We start from the raw sequence: 19,457 nt of genomic DNA on the forward strand, positions 1-19,457 counted from the left end.
ATATAGGAGTACGTGTATAGTATCTTATTTAGACGCAATCAGAATTATTTACATGTACATCAATACTGTAGCACACCTACACATTTATTGGTGCTTAAATTTGGGATTTTGTGTTTCTTTTAATTTAAACGCTTATGGCTTTGTTTCTAGTAATAATGGGATTATTATTTGTTGAGATTCCATAATATTTTTAAAATATTATGTGATTTCTTAATTTTGTTAGCTTTAAGATACCCATAATATTTTTGATATCCTGTAATCTTTTAATTATATTGATATATTATAATTGACATAATCAGGAGATGAAGTAGATTGTATCTCCCCTATGTAAAGCCTCTACCTATCCGAGTAAAATCAATGAATTGGAAAATACAATTCATCAAATTCGCATGGTATCAAAAGTCTGGTTCTCTGAACTAAAAAATTTGCTCATTGTAGAGCAACCACTGGAAATTTCATCGACGAGTCATCATCCATCCCGTCATCATCAATCCGAGAAGGAGAAAACGACGACAACCAAGCAACCCACACAACCAAACCACCAGATTATCCCAATTGAAATTCAACTCCAGCCATCAACTCCAACCAATACATATCAACCACCAAGCAACCGAATCTCCTCCCTTTTACCGTTTCAACACCACCAAAATCAACCTCAAAACCACACCATCAATTGTCATCTCAAAATCACCAAATTCATCCAATCAACACAAGCAAATCAGACTCCAAATAGCCAANAAAAAAGTAGTAAATTTTAGGGGCAGTGGTTGTTTGAAACTTGAAAGGTATGGTTAAGAAGGAAGTACTTGAAATTGAATAAGACCAACGACACTGCATCCACTGATTTTAACTCCCATAACCATATCTGTAAGTGGAAATTCAAGTGGTACACTGTACGTCAGAAACTTAAATGTGGAATTGAGTATAATATTATAGGGTGCGTTTGGTTTATTATTTTGGATAGGATTTTGGGGATAGTATTAGATTGTTGAATTGGGGAGTATTACGAGGTAAAATTTAAAAATTTATAAAAAAAACCTCATAAGTTTGCTAATTTAATTAAACACTCCAATATATAAAATGACAAAAACACCCCCACCACCTGCAGTGCCATATCCCGGCCACCACAGCCGAAATCTGATCGAAAAATTGCGTTACGACACAGACCGGTCGGATCTATATCGTAACGCGTCGATATGACATTTTTCGGCCAGATCTACGGCCAAATGTGGCCGTCGACGATCGCAAAGGTCCAGCGACGGCCAAAGATACGGTCAACGACGACCATTTCTTTTGCCCGTCACTGACGGCCAGATTTGGCCGAAAAAGGACAGATCAGTGGATTACCGGTCGTTTCCGATGGTGGTGTGACTATTGTGACAGATTCCGGCTACCACTGGCGGTGGTTGTCGGAATCTGACAAGTATTGGTGGGTGGGGGTGTTTTTGCTAATTTTTAAACTTTTTTTTTGGGTATTTAGTAAAATTAATAAACTTAAGGGGCTAAAAATAATTAAAAAATAGACTAATATTTTTGGAATAATGTGTCAAACAATATTTGGGGAATATGATTGGGAATATGGGTAGAAATAATAAGCCAAAAAAAAAAAAAAAAAAAAAAAAAAATCTAATGAGTGCGTTTAGTTTATTATTTTAGATAGGATTTTAGGGATAGTATTTGATAGTTAAATAGGAGAGTATTACAAGATAAAATTTAAAAATTTATTAAAAAACTCCCTAAGTTTGCTAATTTAATTAAACACCCTAATATATAAAATGACAAAAACACCCCCACTACCCGCAGTGCTAGATCTCGGCCACCACTGCTGGAATCTGGGCAAAAAATTGCGTTATGACACAGACTAGTCGAATTTGTGTCGTAACGCGTCGATATGGCATTTTCTAGTTAGATCCACCACGGATCTAGCCAGAAAAGGCTAGATCTACGGCTAAATGTGGCTGTTGACGATCGCAAAGGTCCATCTTTGGCCGTCAATATATGGTCGTCGTTGACCATCAATGACGACCATTTCTTTGGCCGTCGCTAACGGCCAGATCCACTGTGGATCTAGCCGGAAAAGGCCAGATCAGCGAATTACCAGCTATTTTCGGTGGTGGAGTGACTAATGTGACAGATTCCGGTTACCATTGGCGATGGTTGTCGGAATCTGGCAAGTATTGGTGGGTGAGGGGTGTTTTTGTTAATTTTTAAACTTTTTCTAGGTGTATTTAGTGAAATTAATAAACTTAAGGGGTTTAAAAGTTATTAAAAAATAGACTATTATTTCTGGAATAATGTGGCAAACAATATTTGGGGAATAGGATTGGGAATATGGATAGAAATAATAAGCCAAAAAAAAAAAAAAAGAGAGAGGTGAGAGTCAAAGTAAAAAAAAAAGGTCAAGGTCCGAAAAAAAAAGGAGAGGATGTGTGGGGAAATTCTATGCAAAAATCCGGTTCCAAAGTTCACTGAAACTTCAGCAATGGTAGCTCAGAATGAGAGTCAACATGCATAGACGAAACCCAAGAAGCCCATCAACAACAAGAAGAGAAGATCTATTGCTACTGTTGGGAAAAAGAAGAAGATGTCATACAGTCTTCATCATTTGTAACCACTACTGGAAATGATGGTAATGTTAGAGTTGGTGCCTTAGAGCCAATCAATTATTGTAAAATTGACTCTTTGTAATAATGTTTTTTAATCAATAAAAGGCAATTTTCTTTTATACCATGTAAATCATAATTGTGTGTATTGATATATGTCCTTAGGATGGTAGAACCGTGACGAGTGTATCAAGTGTTTCAAATTCTGATAGTGAGAACCCTATGATCACATATAGTGGCCATTTTAGAAATATCTGTAACCCCAGTATTATTCTGACTAAGGACACAGATAATACGGTAAGACTCTCATAGTTTTGAATGACCTTGTCGAAAGAAAGTGACTGATCTCACTTGTTAAGGTTGTTTGCCTATAACTTGGTGCGACACATAGGTGCTTGCTGTAGGCAAGTTCATTGGACAGACCCACCAGAGGATTCCATATAGATGGTAACCCTAGTGTCTATGGAATAAATCCTTTAACGAATGGTGGTGCATGTGATCCTTAGACTTGAGCTCACCAGAGCGCCTTGTGCACCGATTGGCGTAGTTTGACACCAACCTAACGTAGTTCTATTCAGAGTTATCAATACGATAGTGCTTGACTGCATTGAGAAGTGTATCAAGCCTATGGTGGATCAACAAAGGATTCATTACTCCCGAGTATGGGAGAAGTTATCTCACGGTGCAATTTAGTGAATGACAATGACACTAAAGCTGTGGCCACAATGGGATTGAGTTGTTGCTCAATCCAATTTATTATTCCGGTCATTGGTCCAGTAACTGAATACAAAGATATCGAAGATAACTGAGGTTGACACTATTCTGTACCTCAGCCTCAATGAGATAACAGATGATGAAAAGATCGGTTTGCACGGTAACCATATCATTGATAGGCAAGCTGTTTCGCTGAATCTGAATCTATCGAGTGGCCATGATGCCTTGCTAAAGGCCAATCTTGGTCTGTGTTTAGTGAGGCAATTGATTGGTGTCAATCGCGAGACTACTCACTGCTGATATGATGAGGAGCCTTCGAGTCACACACATAGAAGACAAATTAAGGATGAATTGGTGAGAAAGGGTATTTTCGTCATTTGTGATGAAATGGTATTTTCGTCATTTATGATGGAATGGATATTTTCATCTTTTGAGATGAAAGGGCATTTGGTAATCTCACAGTGTAATTAAATTTGCTGAGGTCGTTGCCTATATTTAATTTCATATTAAAATTAAAATTAGTGAAATTGTGATATTTATATATTCATATATTTAAAATTATATAATATAATAATATAGATATTTCTCTATATAATATTAATATTTGATGATATTAATATTAGTGAAGATAATATATATGAAATATGAAATTCATATTTGAATTTAAATATATATTCAATATTAATATTTGATGATATTAATAAAGATAATATATCAATATGAAAATCATATTTGAATTTGAATAAGATGCCATATGGATTATTACCTTGTTTGATAATGAGGATTTACTATTCTAGTCATGGAATAAATTTATTCCTAACTAGATTAGGGTATTAATTTTTATTGCATATAAAAGGCAACTTAAAATTAAAATAAAATAGGAGAGCACATTAATTAAATCCAAGCCACTCACCTCACTCTTTCTCACGTTTTTCTCTTGGCTCGTGAGTGGCTTGGATTTAATTAATGCATCCTTTTTGCTTGTGTGTCTTGCTAGCACTTGAGACCGCAAGTCGGTCACCATCCTATCTTCGTATGGATACCAAGAGTTCACTCTTATCTTAGAGTGGGAGCGATTCGTATCGATTGAAGGAGCCTTGAAATCTAGAAATTTTATATTCAATATCATTTCATATGCAAATAACGTAAATCCGGTATAAGGTTCTTGGGTTCAATGTTGTTGTTAGGGATTTTATTTTTGTTTTCCGCTGTGTAAACCCCATCAACGACTAATAGGTAAGTCTTTACATATGTGTACATTTGTTTCTAATAGTGCATGGATAATTGATTCTGGTGTTACCGATCATATGACATTTGATTCTAGGCATGTTTCTAACCTTAAAACATCCTCACAAAAATTTGTTTCTATTGCCAATGGTGAGTCCACTCAAGTCTTTGGGGAAGGATCATTAACCCTTAACAACACTTTCCACTTAGAGTCTGTTTTAGTCGTTTCATCCCTGAATTATAACTTCTTGTCTATCTCCAAAATAACCAAAGCCTTATCTTGTGCGGTGATTTTTTGGCTTGAATTTTGTGAGTTTAAAAACATTTAAACAAAACAGATGATTTGTTATGGTATTAGACGTGAACAGTTAAATTATTTGGATTTAGAGTCAAAACATTCTACCATGTTATAGCAAGCTATGACAGTAGATTCCTCTAAAAAGGATAAACGGAAATCTGACATTTGGTTATGGCATCGACGTCTAGGTCATGCTTCATTTGGTTACTTAAAGAAACTTTTTTCAAGTTTATTTGAAAAAAAATGATATTAATAACTTCCGCTGTGATGTTTGTGAACTATCAAAAAGTCATCGTGTCCCATTCCCAATATCATTCAACAAAAGTCCAAGTCCTTTTATGTTTATACATTCAGATATCTAGGGGCCATCACAAGTTACCACTTTAGGTGGATCCCGTTGGTTTGTTACTTTTATTGATGACTGTACAAGAATGACTTGGGTATGTCTAATGAAATCCAAAGGGGAGGTTAATTTCCTCTAAGAGATTTCACAAAATGGTTTAAACGTAGTATAATGCATAGGTTTAGGACCTCCAAAGTAACAATGGAAGAGAATATCAAAGTTTAGATCTTCAACAGTACTGGGCAACACATGGTATCATTCATCAGACTACTTATCCCAACACGCCTCAACAAAATGGTGTTGCTAAGCAAAAAAATTGGCACTTATTGGAGGTCGTTCGTGCCTCATTAATAGAACTTACATGCCATTATCCTTTTGGGGAGAAGCACTTACTTCTGCAGCCTACCTAATGAATAGGGTACCCTCTAGTTCTATTGGGTTCTAGACACCTTTTCAGGCTCTTGGCAGAGCAGTGAATGCTCTAACGATTCTGAACTTACCACCTCATGTTTTTGGCTATATCATCTTTGTTCACCTCCATAAACATCAACGCAACAAGTTGTCCCCTTGTGCTTTGAAATGTGCTTTCGTTGGGTATGATGTTCATCAAAGGGGGTATTGATGCTATCATCCTCCAACTCACCAAACAGATGGATGTTATATTCCATGAAGAAGCAATGTATTTTTCTCCTGAGTTTAAACTTTAGGGGGAGTACTATCAAGAAGAAATTCAAACTCTTAACTCTGCTGTTCAAGATGTGAGAGGCTATGATCCACAAACCAAGCCTATTGATCGACAGGAAGATAAAGTGGATGATGAAAATGTGGGGGTGGTATCAAACCCGTCCATAGAAACTTCTCAATCTGAGTCTCTCATTCCTAGTATGTCACAACCATCATTTGCTGAGAATGTTCATGATTTTGAGTATGAACCAATTAGGAAACGATTACCACCACGTAATACTAGAGGGATTCCTAAACCAATATATGAACATGAGCTATCTAGTAAGGTCAAATATCCCACGAGTCATTATATGTCTAACTATTGTCTGTCAGAATCAAATTTGTCATTTGTGAATCAATTATCTATTCCTAACAGTGTGTAGAAAGCCTTATCTGATCCAAAGTGGAAAGCTGCCATGAATGAAGAGATGAAATTATTACAGAAGAATGAGACTTGGGAACTTGTTGATCGTCCACCAGGAAGGAAGATTGTTGGATGTCAATGGTTTTACACTGTGAAGTATAAAGTTAATGGTATGATTGAACTATTTAAAGCAAGACTAGTAGCAAAGGGGTACACCCAAACTCATGGGATAGACTATACAAAGACATTTGCACTTGTAGCCAAAATAAACACAGTACGTGTCTTGTAATCTTTGGCTGCAAACCTAGATTGGCCATTACAGCAGTTCGACGTGAAGAATGCTTTCCTACATGGAGAATTGTCTGAAGAGATCTATATGGATCCTCCACCAGGGTGTATCCTTCCAAGAAGGCATAGTCAAAAGGTTTGTAAGTTAAAAAAGTCATATTATGGGTTAAAACAATCTCCACGGGCATGGTTTGGGAGGTTCACCAAAGCTATGAATTTGTTTGGCTACCATCAGAGCAATTCAGATCACACACTGTTTTTTTAAAAATAGCAAGGAAAGATCACTGCACTTATTGTATATGTGGATGATATGGTGGTTACAGGAAATGATCTAGAAGAAAGGAAGGCTTTGCAAAAGTACTTATCAGCGGAATTCGAGATGAAGGACTTTCTTTGAAATTTTTTCTTGGAATAGAAGTGTCTCGATCTAATAGAGGTATCTTTCTATCACAAATAAAGTATGCCTTGGATGTGTTGCAGGAAACTGGTATGTTAGCATGTTAACCAGTTGATACACCAATCGAAGAAGGTTTGAAATTAGGAGTCGAGACTGATCAAGTACCAGTTGACAAAGGGAGATACCAAAGACTTGTGGGAAGATTGATGTACTTGTCTCACACTAGGCCAGATCTTGCTTATGCATTGAGTATAGTTAGTCAGTTCATGCATAATCCCGGAGAGCAGCATATGAACACAGTTATGCATATCTTGAGATATTTAAAACATGCTCCCGGAAAGGGAATCTTATTTTCTAAAAACAAGGACTACCAAAATGTGAATGCATATATTGATGCTGATTGGGCTGGAGCAGTGGATGATAGACGATCTACTTTTGGTTATTTCACTTTTGTATGAGGTAATCTAGTTACTTGGAGAAGCAAGAAACAGAATGTTGTGGCACACTCAAGCGTTGAAGCAGAATCTAGAGGAATGACACTTGAGATTTGTGAAGCTTTGTGACTAAGATTTCTACTGCAAGATTTGGCTATCAATCTAATCAACTAGTCCAGTTATATTGTAACAATAAAACAGCATGTGATATTGCTCACAATCCAGCTCAACATGATCGTAAGAAGCATGTTGAAGTAGATAGATTTTTCATCAAAGAAAAGCTGGATGAAAAGATTATTGAATTGCCCAAGATTTGATTAGAGGATCAATTGACCGATATTCTTACCAAGGCTGTCTCCAAACATATTTTCTCACAAGTTTTAGACAAGTTAGGCATGTGTGACATCTACACACCAACTTAAGGGGGAGTGTTGAGACTCCATGAATATTTCCAAAATATTATGTAATCTCTTAATTTTGTCAATTTTAGGATACTCATAATATTTTTGATATCTTGTAATCTCCTAATTATGTCGGTATATTGTAATTGATATAATTAGGAGATTCCGTAGATTGTATCTCCCCTATATAAAGCCTGTAACTATCAGAGTAAAATCAATGAATTGGAAAATACAATTCATCAAATTCGCATTATTAACTCATGTCTTCTTTGTCTAAAACATATTGACCTTTTAAGATGCTTTTATGCTTAGATTAATGCTTCTGTTAAATACAATACATCAATTGAATATTTTGGCCAGATATTGTATAGTATAAAATTCTTCGAACTCTTTGCCTGTCAGTGGTAATGGGTTTATGTCTCTGTTTGCTTTTATGTAAAAGCTTGCATAGTACTCGTGGTTCCTTTTAACCCATTCACTTCGAATAGAGAGATGATGGGCTTCCATTAGAGTTACTCAATAACCCCATCAACCCGTACGAGTCGTCTTAGAGATCTAGCAATGGCTGGAGGATATTCTTAGTAAGGTTATCAAGCACGAGGCCCATTCACCAGCCACACAAACACTGTGAGGTATACATAGGACTGTTCAACAAGGCAAGCCACTCGCGAGCCGGCTCGGCTCGGCTCGAGTATAGCTCGTTAACGGCTCGCATCGTCTGGAATCGAGCTGACTCGGCTCGATTCGTGAGAGAGAACGAGTCGAGTTCGAGCCTGCCTAGGCTCGGCTCGATAGGCTCGTGAGCCGAGTCAGGCTCGAATTATTAGGGGGGTTTTAGGGGTTTTTTAATGTATGGTGGATTAAATTGAAAATTTCAAAACAAAAAGTTTGCAAAAATAACAAAAAAAAACCTCGATATTAAAATCCCTAAAAACGCGGCTGAAACACATTCGCCAGCGAATGCAAACCAAATCAGACTGAAAACAAGAAGAAGAAGATGGGAGGAATGAGAGAGCAGTCAAAACCAAACAAATCAAGCAAAGTGTTGTTCAAATTTGGTAAACAATTCAAGATGCCGTTGGGGTTTGGTGTGCTGCCATTTTGCTTCTTTGTGAGGTTCCTCTTTTGTCTTCTCACTAGGGAACCTTGTTGGTGGTTGGTGTTGGTGATGGCATTGTTTTGGGGTGGGCTGTGAGATTTTTTTTTGGTTTTTTCTTTTTTGTTGGTGGTTGGAAGGTGGGACATGTAGCTTTGTTGGTGAGTGCTCTGGGATTATGTTTTTTTTGTTGGTTGTGTCATGTAGTGGTGTGGTTCTCTTCAAAAGGAAGAAGGAGGCAAGGCTTGGAGGCTACTGGACTTTTTGTTCTTGGAGTTTTTGCAGCAGATGGGTGCTTGGCAGGTGGCTGGTGTTAACGGTCTAGTGTGTAACTTCTCTGTTGGTTGGTTTGCTGGTGGTTCCCGGTTTTCGTTCAGCTGGTGTGTTGCTGTGAGAGTGTTTCATGTGGTTTCTCAGAGGTGGTTTTGAGATGATGGGGGTTGGGTTCTCTGCTCTTGGGTTTTAATTTAAAAAAAAAAAAAAAAAACTGCATATTTTAAACCCCAATAAAATGAACAGATGGCAAGCGGCTCCTTCAGTCCTTCACTGTGCCATGTATTTTGTTTCTTACAATTTTTTTTTTTTTAAACTGTCTCATCCCTGTTTCTCTTTCTTTACTCTTCTTTTTGTTGGGTCCCTCATTCTCTCTCATTCTCTCTCTCTCTATATATATATTTGTGTATTTTGTTTCTTACCAATTTTTTTTTTTTTTTTTTTAAAATTGTCTCATCCCTCTTTCTCTTTCTTTACTCTTCTTTTGTTGGGTTCCTCACTCTCGCTCTGTCAAACTCAAAGCTCCATCATTATTAAATCTTCTTCACACAGCACAACGTAGCTCCCAAAACCAAACCAAACCCTCTTCTTCTGTTTTCTCTTTTTCTTTTTCTGTTAACATGGCTGAGTCAGAGTCCTTGAACGATGCCATCTTTTGGTTACCTACTAAGTTTGAAGATATACTGAAAACTGCATTTTTTTATTGGCTTGCGAGCCGACTCGAATTCGGCCTGTTAATCCGGCTCACGAGCCAGGCTCGAACTCGGCTTCAACCTTCAACGAGTCGAGTCGAGTCAATAATTTTTTGACTCGGCTCGGCTTGACTCGAACTCGTTTTCCTTTTTCTTTTCATGAGCCGAGCTTGTTAAGCCAAAAACTCAGCTCGGCTCAGCTCGTAAACAGCCCTAGGTATACGCCTTGGTACAGCTTCTTTCATGGCCGCTTTCATTTTAATGTTTTTTCTATAACTCATAAGTATGTTTGTTCTTCCATCCTGCCTGGTATTAGAGATGTGTTCTCCACTTTTAAAAGTAATTATCACTAGATTTTTGGTATGACAAATGGCTAAATAATCCTATAGTTAAGATGATTGGACTTTTTAGTGGATCAGATCTCCACCTTCGGGTGGCCCCTTTTATTTAAGATAAGAATAAATTGGTCTGCAAGCTCTCCTTTGGTTGTGCCACCCCTGCCCCAACTGTCATGGAACCAATTGTTGGTGCCACTTCCTCGACCACTGCTCCATTGCCATCACTGGGTCTAGTTGTGGATTCATCATCACCAACTGCCTCAATTCAGCTGAGGTTAATAGATGGTACTTGCATGGCTTCCCGCCTTCAACTACAACCATACAATCAGAGATATTCATGTTTTCGATAGCCTTGATTTTCCGTCAATCACCACTTCTTCTCGCCGTTTCCTTCGCCGACGACTGCAGCTTTTGCTCCAATCTGCAAAGCAATCCAATTCAATAAATCAAATCCCGTTCACCATTGCTGGTAAGATCCGCATTCTTATATTTTATTTCAATTCTTGTTATTTTGTGTGGCTAAGAAGAATTTTAAATAAATATTAAATTATTATGTTTTGGTTGGATAAATCTCTTGTGGATTATTGCTTGTTGCGTTGGTTGGGAGATTGTTGCCCATTTGATGTGAAATTTGATTGGAGAAGTTGTTGTTTTGGAGTTTTGATTTGGAAGTGTTGACTTGGATTTTATGATTGACTTTTCTGGTTTTGGAATTCGCCCATTTACACCTTGCCCACCACTTGCTTGGTAAATTACCTAGGCGACTCTCACCATCATACACAGATCCCATTACCAGCAAAATGCTGTCCAAGCACAACCTACAGCCAAGCCACAAACATCCCACGCCTCATTCACCCCTATTGCCTTCCCAATTATGCCCAACCAAAACCACAACTACCTACACTGTTCAACTGTTACACACAACAATACCTTTTGCCTAACACATGCATCCCATGCATTTTCTCCATTCGGCACCACTTTAACACATTTGGCATGCACATCGTTTTTACCTTGTACGCTTTACTTAAAACTTCATTTTGCTTAGCTTTTGCTAATCACATAGTAGAAGCATTCACCCCATATGTCCTTTTCTTTCTCCATTTGACTTATTATACATTTGGTTTATTACACATGCATATCATGCATATTGACTCTCCATTCGGCTCTTTGCTTAAAACATGCATGCCATGCATGTCACTTCTCCCGCTTCAATCAATTTACATCGACTCGGTCGCGAGGCCCAAATTACATCGACAGTCAGTCACATCGATAGGGCCTCGGTACTCAGCGTCTACAAATCTTTCAACTAAAGTGATTTACATCGACTCGGACGCAAGACCCGAATTACATCGACAGCCGGTCACATCGACAAGGCCTCGGTACTTAGTATCTACAAATCCTTCAACTACAAGTGATTTGCATCGACTTTGACGCGAGGCCCGAATTACATCGATAGTCGGTCACACCAACAGCGCCTCGGTACTTAGCATCTACAATATTTTCAACTATAATTGGTTTACATCGACTTGGCCACAAGGCTTAACTCCTCGAATTTCAACTACAAGTCGGTCACGCCGACTCGACCACAATGCTTAATACATTGATTTTCAACTGCAAAGTCGGTCATGTCGACTCGACTATAAGGCCCGACTTTTCGAATTTCAACTACAAGTCGGTCACCCCGACTCGGTCATGAGGCTTGATGCCTTGAGTTCAACTACAAGTTGGTCATGCCAACTCGATCATATGATCTAAACACCTAGGTTTTCTATTACAAGTCGATAACTTCTCCTAACCTAGGTTAGATGAGTGAGTCTTTATATTTCTTGCAACCCCGGTTGGTCGAGCATTCATCTCACAACTCAGGTTGGTTGAGCAAACTTCTCCCAACTTAGGGTGGTCGAGCAAAATCCTCCCAACTCGGGTTGGTCGAGCGAACTTTCTTCAAACAATGGTCCATCTGAGCTAACGAGCTGCTAGCACTGATCCGCTCAGTCCGCACTCATTCGATTAAATCTACTCTTTAAGCTAAATACCCTTTAACTTAGAGAGTGGGGGGCTAACTGTATGGGCAAAAAATCGTCTTGGGCCTGACAAGGTTTAATAACGAAATAAACATGTCATGACCTAAAGCCTTAGCCCAATTCCAATTGGGCCTACGCTTAAAGTCACTTTGAAAACTGTCAACTCTATGAGTTGGGCTATCCTACAAGTTAAGCTGAACTGAGTTCTAGCCCATTAGCCTACAACCGTCCATAAATAGGAAATCAGAATCATATTCTATTTCCTCTTCTGTTGAGATTCTGAATCTTACTCAAACTAGTAAACTTAATCTGATAAAGGTAAGAAACCTTATTTCTTTGATTATCTCCCAAAACAGGGCTCAGTGTTCTACTAGGATTCCAACCCCTTGGGTTCACTATAAAAACAGAGGTCCGCCTTCTCATTATTCAATCAATCTCCAATAATCAATCTCGACTACTCAAAATCACCTCCTTACTCCTAAATTCTTGCTCCCAAGAATTCTACGCCTCCACCGTAGTCCTGGCCTCCGACAAGACTCTTGGTAATCATTCTTCTCCTTAATTCATATTAAATAATCTCTTTTAGCCTTGCTGACTTGAGCGTCGAAGTGCCTACGACAAACACCATCTCGGTGTTTTCCATAAGCTTCACGCTTGTCTCTTCGTGTGCGCAGGTCTAAAGGATTGTCAGTGGCCTCAACCTCATAGGATCAGACCCTATTTCCATAGCCGTAGATTTTTTTGCATCTACAATATAAAATGCTATGCTTAAACACATAGATATTAGAATACAAAAAACTTTGTAATCAGATAATCCAGACATTGTTATTATTTTCCTTTCTTACAATATTAATAATACAAGAAAAATCAATACTAAAGTCTGTTTCTCAAATTTCAATGTAGTGTATAAAATATAATTCATCTTTCCACTAAAGTTTCATCATTGAAACCATATACAGAAATTAATGAAAAATGACATTAATTATCACATTTTACCATTAAGTTTTATAAAAAAAAAAAAAAAATTAAAACTAATGTTACCTATATTGAATTTAAATAGACTAGGAGATAAAAAAAAATGAGACTTTGTTTTATGTTAAGCAATAATAGAAACTAGAAAATATATTAGAGCAATAAAGTTAAAATTAAAAAAAAAAGAAAAATAATCAAAATATTATATCTTATTTATTATACTTTTTAACACTTAATTATTAAAATATATTTGGTTAAAAAGTGAAATTGGTCAAACAGGTCAAATGTTTTTAAGGATTAAACCCAAACACAATCTGTTGTAAAACGGGTCTTAACGGGTTGACCCGTTAATGCCCAAAACCATTAAAATCAAAGTCAAAACCTGCTTTTAACGAATGGGTTCACATCATGTTATCGGTTCATGTCCAATTCTGTCGACCCTATTTGAAGGGGCAAATATTTGAAACTCCATATTTTCTCATTATCAAAAGACTAATTGCCTTTATAAGATTCCTATCAAGAAAAGAAAGTGTTTTCATTAAACTTTAACCTCTTTATATAGAACCAAAGGTTGTCGGGTGATTCACGTTTGACTCACATCACATGGAAGCAACAAAATTGAGAATCCACTGCAACATAAGGTTTCTATCTTCCTTTCGTTTGACGAGAGCCCTTATTTTGCAGAAATAATGTTTTGTAAGATAGATCTTTGCAAACCATTGCTAATTTAACCAGAACCAGGACAAAGAACTAGGACAATTTAAAGATTTCGGTAACTCCTTTTCTCTCACCTTGCGGAGCACTTAAAACAAATTCATATAAATAAAAAAATTTATCGTGGTGAAATCAACTAATAATTTACCCCAATATCTTTTTTTATTATAATTCATTCAAGCATACGAAAAAGAAGAAAAAAACATTAATTATTTATACCTACAAACATATATACAGCATATGCTAAATCGAAATTAGCATATATTATTTTAGTAGTCTAATGAACATCTGAGAACGAAATCACAAATCTGTATTGGTTATGGAAATCTAGGATTTAGGTGAGCCTGCAAGGGAATTTTCATGACCGTTAAGATCTCTTGCTTTTCTTCCAGGTTAATTTCATCTCCTTCCACAGCCTTCCATTCATAGTGCCAAATAAAATTTGCCACAAAATATTCTAAATGAAGGATTGCCAAACCAAGCCCTGGACAAATTCTCCTCCCAACTCCAAATGGCATCATCTTTATCTCCCTGCTCCCTGTTATGTCAAACACTTGTGCTTTGTCTAGGAACCTTTCAGGCCTAAACGACATCGGATCATCCCATCCTTTTGGGTCCAATCCCATATCTGTCACCATGAAATTTATTGAAGCATTCTTTGGAATCAAATAACCATTTAGAACTATGTCCTCTGTAACAGCATGCGGCACAACAAAGCCTAGAGGAGGATGACGCCGTAATGTTTCCAAAATCACAGCTTTCAGGTATGGCATCTTTGTTAGGTCTTCCTCTTTAACCTCTCTCTCTTCATCTCCAACAATCCCTTTAATCTCTGTAAATAACTTTTGTTGAATATGTGGATACTTAACCAAATTTGCCATCACCCATTGCAACGCTGTGGATGTTGTAATAGTTCCAGCACTAATAAACTCCGAGCACAAAGTTGTTATTTCCTTTTCATTAAGCTTTCTCTTCTCCTCTGGGAGTTGAAGATCAAACAACGTATCAACATAAGCTTGGACATATTCATTATCGTTGACTTCCATAACACGAAGTTTAGAGTTTCTTACTCTCTCTTCTTTGAACTTCCTTCTCTCTTCAATCAACGGCATGAATACTTCACATTGTCGTTGATGCATTCGCAAGAACTCTTTGTATTTCTGACAGAACACTATCTTTGTAATTCTAGGCCATAAATCGAGTATACTAAATCGTCTAAAACTCATTAGCATGCGAAACTGATGATCCTCAACTTCTTTAATCTTTTTCTGATCAAGCTTGTCCCCGAAACACATCAAGACTAATAAGGAAAGATTAGCAGATCGGAAAGGGTCCATAAGGCGGAAGGCGTCCCCGGATTTTGAGTGATAGTTGAAACAATCAAGGAGGGTTAGCAAGACCCGCTTGCGTGCATTTGCGAAAGATTTAACACGTAAAGGATGGAGTATTTCTGCCATGAGATTACGGCGCAAGAGTCGCCATGTCGGGCCATAAGCAGCGGAGTTGATGCTATGCTGATTACAACTTGAAATTCTTCTAATGATAGAGGCAGCGGGGCGATCAGCAAAAACTGCGCCAGTTTGGATCAAGGCCTGGTGAGCTAGAGATGGGTCAGAAATGAATATTGAGGGACTATTACAGTTGATATGGAGGGTGAGGATGGGACCATATTTAGGTTGAAGCCTGGTTCGGATGAAATGCTGAAGCTCTAATGAAGATTTGCGATGCAAAAGATAGCTGCCTATGATGGGAAAAGTAAAGGGGCCTGGAGGAAGTCTGGGGATGTTATTGGGATAGAGAAGGTTAAAGAAAGCTTTGATGAGAGCTGCGATGCAGAGGGAGATGATAATGATGAACCAAGTTTCCATTTTCTTACAGGAAAAAAATTAATAACAAATTAGTAAGGGATGCTTTAGACGGCAATTAAGGAAGTATATATAAGATCACATAGTATGTCAACAATGCAGAAAATTAAAATAAATTTTATTGTCTTTTAAATATGAGGAAGGCTCTTGATTGAAAAAGACGGTGTTTGAATTCGATGTTGATGGATTGTATTTATCTTATTGTCTTCTTATCGACGACGGGTCTAACTTGAAGAATGAATTGTCTAACCTAAATATCTTTATTCGTATTCATTGGATCCTTCTTACAATACTTTTCTTTTAGTATTTTTATATTTGTTCAAATAGTATGTCATGACTGCATAAAAATGAGTTTCAACATGTTGATTTTCTATTCAATAAATATTAGTTCCCAACCAAATCTCACAAACTCTCTTACACAATCATTAACCAAATCTCACAAACTCTCATGCACAACCGTTACGAGATAGTTTCTAGTTTTCTGCTATAAATTTTGAATTTTGAGAAATTTATCAGCAAAACACTGAAAACTGTCACCTAGATGTTGTACGAGATAGTTATTTAGATTGGATTATAAGTATTGTATTACCTTTTTCTAATTTTTTTTTTAAAATCTTATTGTCTTTTCAATATGAGGAAAGGCTTGGGATTGAATAGTATTATTGTGTGTGAATTGGATGTTGATGGATTGTATTTTATTTTCAAGAATTAATTGTCTAACCTAAAAATCATTATTTATATTCATTGGATCCTTCTTACAAATAATTTCTTTTAACGTCTTTATATTTGATCGATCGAGGAAACTAAAATTCAATTGTTTTTTTGGTCATCTTGTTGGGAAAGTCTTAGCTAGGAAATACTTTACTAATTGTGTTCATTATTTAATAACATGTGCAATTTCTTGCTGGGCAAGAATTTTCTCTACACTAAAATCAATATTAATGAATATTCATTGCACCCTTCTTACAAATACTATTCTATCTAGTGTCTATCTTTGTCATTTGAGGATACCGAAAGTCAAATTAGAAGTTGCGTAATACACATTTATTATATAAAAGACTTTTTTCCACGTAATGGCTTAATGGCATTGTCTCACTCACAACCTTTTAAAATACTATTTTATTATCTAAATTTATATTCTATTTACTATCCAAACCAATCGTCGACTGATTTTGGTATTGTTATGACCCAAAACCACCATTATTCTCTTCCTCAATCATTACACATCAAAACCTTTCAAACCATACTCTAGCTAATTCAGTCAATCGCCAACAATCGAACGATTAGAGTTTGTGTAGTCACATCTCTTAAGTTAAATTCTGACCAATCACAATTATCAAAATCTACCATACCATCACTAAAAGACTTACCAACCTCCTATCTTAAAAAACCCTAATAGTCTGGATTAAGTTTACTCTTCATTCACTGTTGAATGTTTTGGGTAGTAAACAAAGCATAAATTTAGGAAATAAAATAGTATTTTAAAAATATATTGGTGAGAAAATTTTATTAATCCATTATTTGGGTGGGAGAAGTCGTTAACACACACACTCTCTCTCTCTCTCTCTCTCTCTCTCTCTCTCTCCTTCTATGTATAATAGATAGTGCGGGTCTATATATATATATGGTTGGGAAAAGTCTTCTGTAAACAACACCACGTAACCTCCACATTTTTTTAATGATTAAGACACCTTACTAATCTTAAAAATACATATAAACATCTTTTAATGGTTTTAGGTCGGGATGGGATTTAGCCACCCCGTTTAAGCTAATAATAAAATTCCTTAAGATATTTGAAATAAAAAAGATACCTTTGACGTTAGATAACTAAGTAATATTACGTGTAAACAAATATCCTAAATTTACATCTCACATATGTCACGTATACTCAGTCAGTCAAGAGGGATCACCAGTGACATGTTTGTTTATTTATTTTGTTCTTATAGACATTCCTAGATGGTACATGATCTGGATATTGCGTATCATCTTCTATTTACGATATAAGCATTGCTTATAATCATTAAATATCCTATCTCTTCTATGTCTTTCCGAATAATTACGGTGCGTTTGACTTCATCTTTCTGCCCATATTCCAAATCCTATTCCCAAATAATGTTTGGCACATTATTCCAGAAATATTATCTATTTTTTTAATTATTTTCAGACCCCATAAATATGTAATTTCATACTACCCCCTGAAAAAGTTTTAATACATATTACAAAAAATCACCCCATGATCCATATTTGTCAGAGTTCCGACAAACCCTATCGTGTAGCCAAATCTGCCACAACGATGAATTACCGACCGAAACTGGCACGGTAATTACCGATCTGGCTGTCATGTACGCCAAAGCAAATGGCCGTTTGTTGACGGTCAACGACAGCTAAGATGGCCTTCTTTGGCGTTTCCCTCGGCCGTCCACGGTCCACATTGGCCGTATGATCTGGCCGTAAAAAGCCCTCGAGCCATACCAGCCTTATGTGTGGGTTAGTCAATTTTTCGGTCATCTTCCGGCGGTGGGGGCCTTGAATCTGGCATGGTAGGTGTTGGGGGTCTTTTTGTCATTTTACATATTTTTATATACTTGGGGTATTATTACATTACAAACTTAGTTATATTTTTTTTATAATTTTTAAATTTACCTCTCGTACTCCGTATATTCGAATTTGTCATACTATCCTCAAAATTCCTATCCAAAATGATACAACTAAAGCACCCACACATTTTTTTTTCGAAGAAGCAAACAAGTTAATGATCGCGCACAAACCTTGCCCCACTAAGCAAATGATAAGAACTTAACAAGTCAAGCACCGCTCTTGTTTATATGATTGAACAACTTTCCCTCAAGGAGAACAAAAATTTATAAATTTACAAATACGACTTTTTTTAGCTTGAACAATCAAACACCATATTAAAGCTGGATATTAGTTTTTGTTATTTTCTTATAGGCCAAGGACAATGCAAGTGACCATCCGAATTATAGAGGATTAAACTGGAGGAAGAATATGTTTCAGATGATGTTTTTTGACTGATTCCCTTCAAATCCTTGCTATATAAGTTCGAAACCATGACAAAAAGCAAGCAAAAACTTCCCTTGCTAGAAGGGAAATAACTAAGTTTCTATTCGCTTTTCAGTTTCTCCTTAATTTGACACTCTGAAAAATATTTATGAAAAGATTTTTGCAAAGCTCTATGGATTCACAGTCCCGTCAGCTTCCTATATTGTTCTTCCATATTTGGCCCAGGCCACATGATTCCAACACTAACATGCGCAGTTATTTGCCCGGCATGGTGTGAAGGTCACATCTACACTCTCGCAAAATGACTGGCGGGAAAGAGAAAAAGGAGGCAAGAGATATGAATACAGTACGAACCCATCAAATTTCCTACAGGTAGAGGCGGGCTTCCAGAATCATGTTGAGAACGCAAATTCCATCAATTCTCCTGACATGGAAAATGAATTGCTTTAAGGAACAAACTTCTAGAAGAAGCCACCCCAATTGCATCGTGTTAGTCAGGACATATTTAACATGGGCTTCAGATTCCTGCAGCTATAGTTTGGGATTCCCAGCTGTGTTTCCATGGAATTGTTTTTTTCCTCTCTGTGTGTACTACACTTAAGGCAGCATCACCTTATAAATCATTAACATCTGACTTTGAACCCTTCACAGTACCCAGGTCTCCAGACCA

The 19,457-nt window shown here is 36.9% G+C and overlaps 1 protein-coding gene across 1 annotated transcript; it reads right to left on the bottom strand.

Annotated features, from left to right (window-relative positions):
* Positions 1-14,093: 14,093 nt before the first annotated feature.
* Positions 14,094-15,820, bottom strand: LOC116112964 (cytochrome P450 89A2-like). Its single transcript, XM_031399084.1, has one exon. The coding sequence runs from the start codon at positions 15,767-15,769 to the stop codon at positions 14,219-14,221; it is 1,551 nt and encodes a 516-aa protein (XP_031254944.1). The 5' UTR covers positions 15,770-15,820; the 3' UTR covers positions 14,094-14,218.
* Positions 15,821-19,457: the final 3,637 nt, after the last annotated feature.

The sequence above is a fragment of the Pistacia vera genome, unplaced genomic scaffold (assembly GCF_008641045.1).
Source record: "Pistacia vera cultivar Batoury unplaced genomic scaffold, PisVer_v2 Contig671, whole genome shotgun sequence".
Lineage (NCBI taxonomy): Eukaryota > Viridiplantae > Streptophyta > Magnoliopsida > Sapindales > Anacardiaceae > Pistacia > Pistacia vera.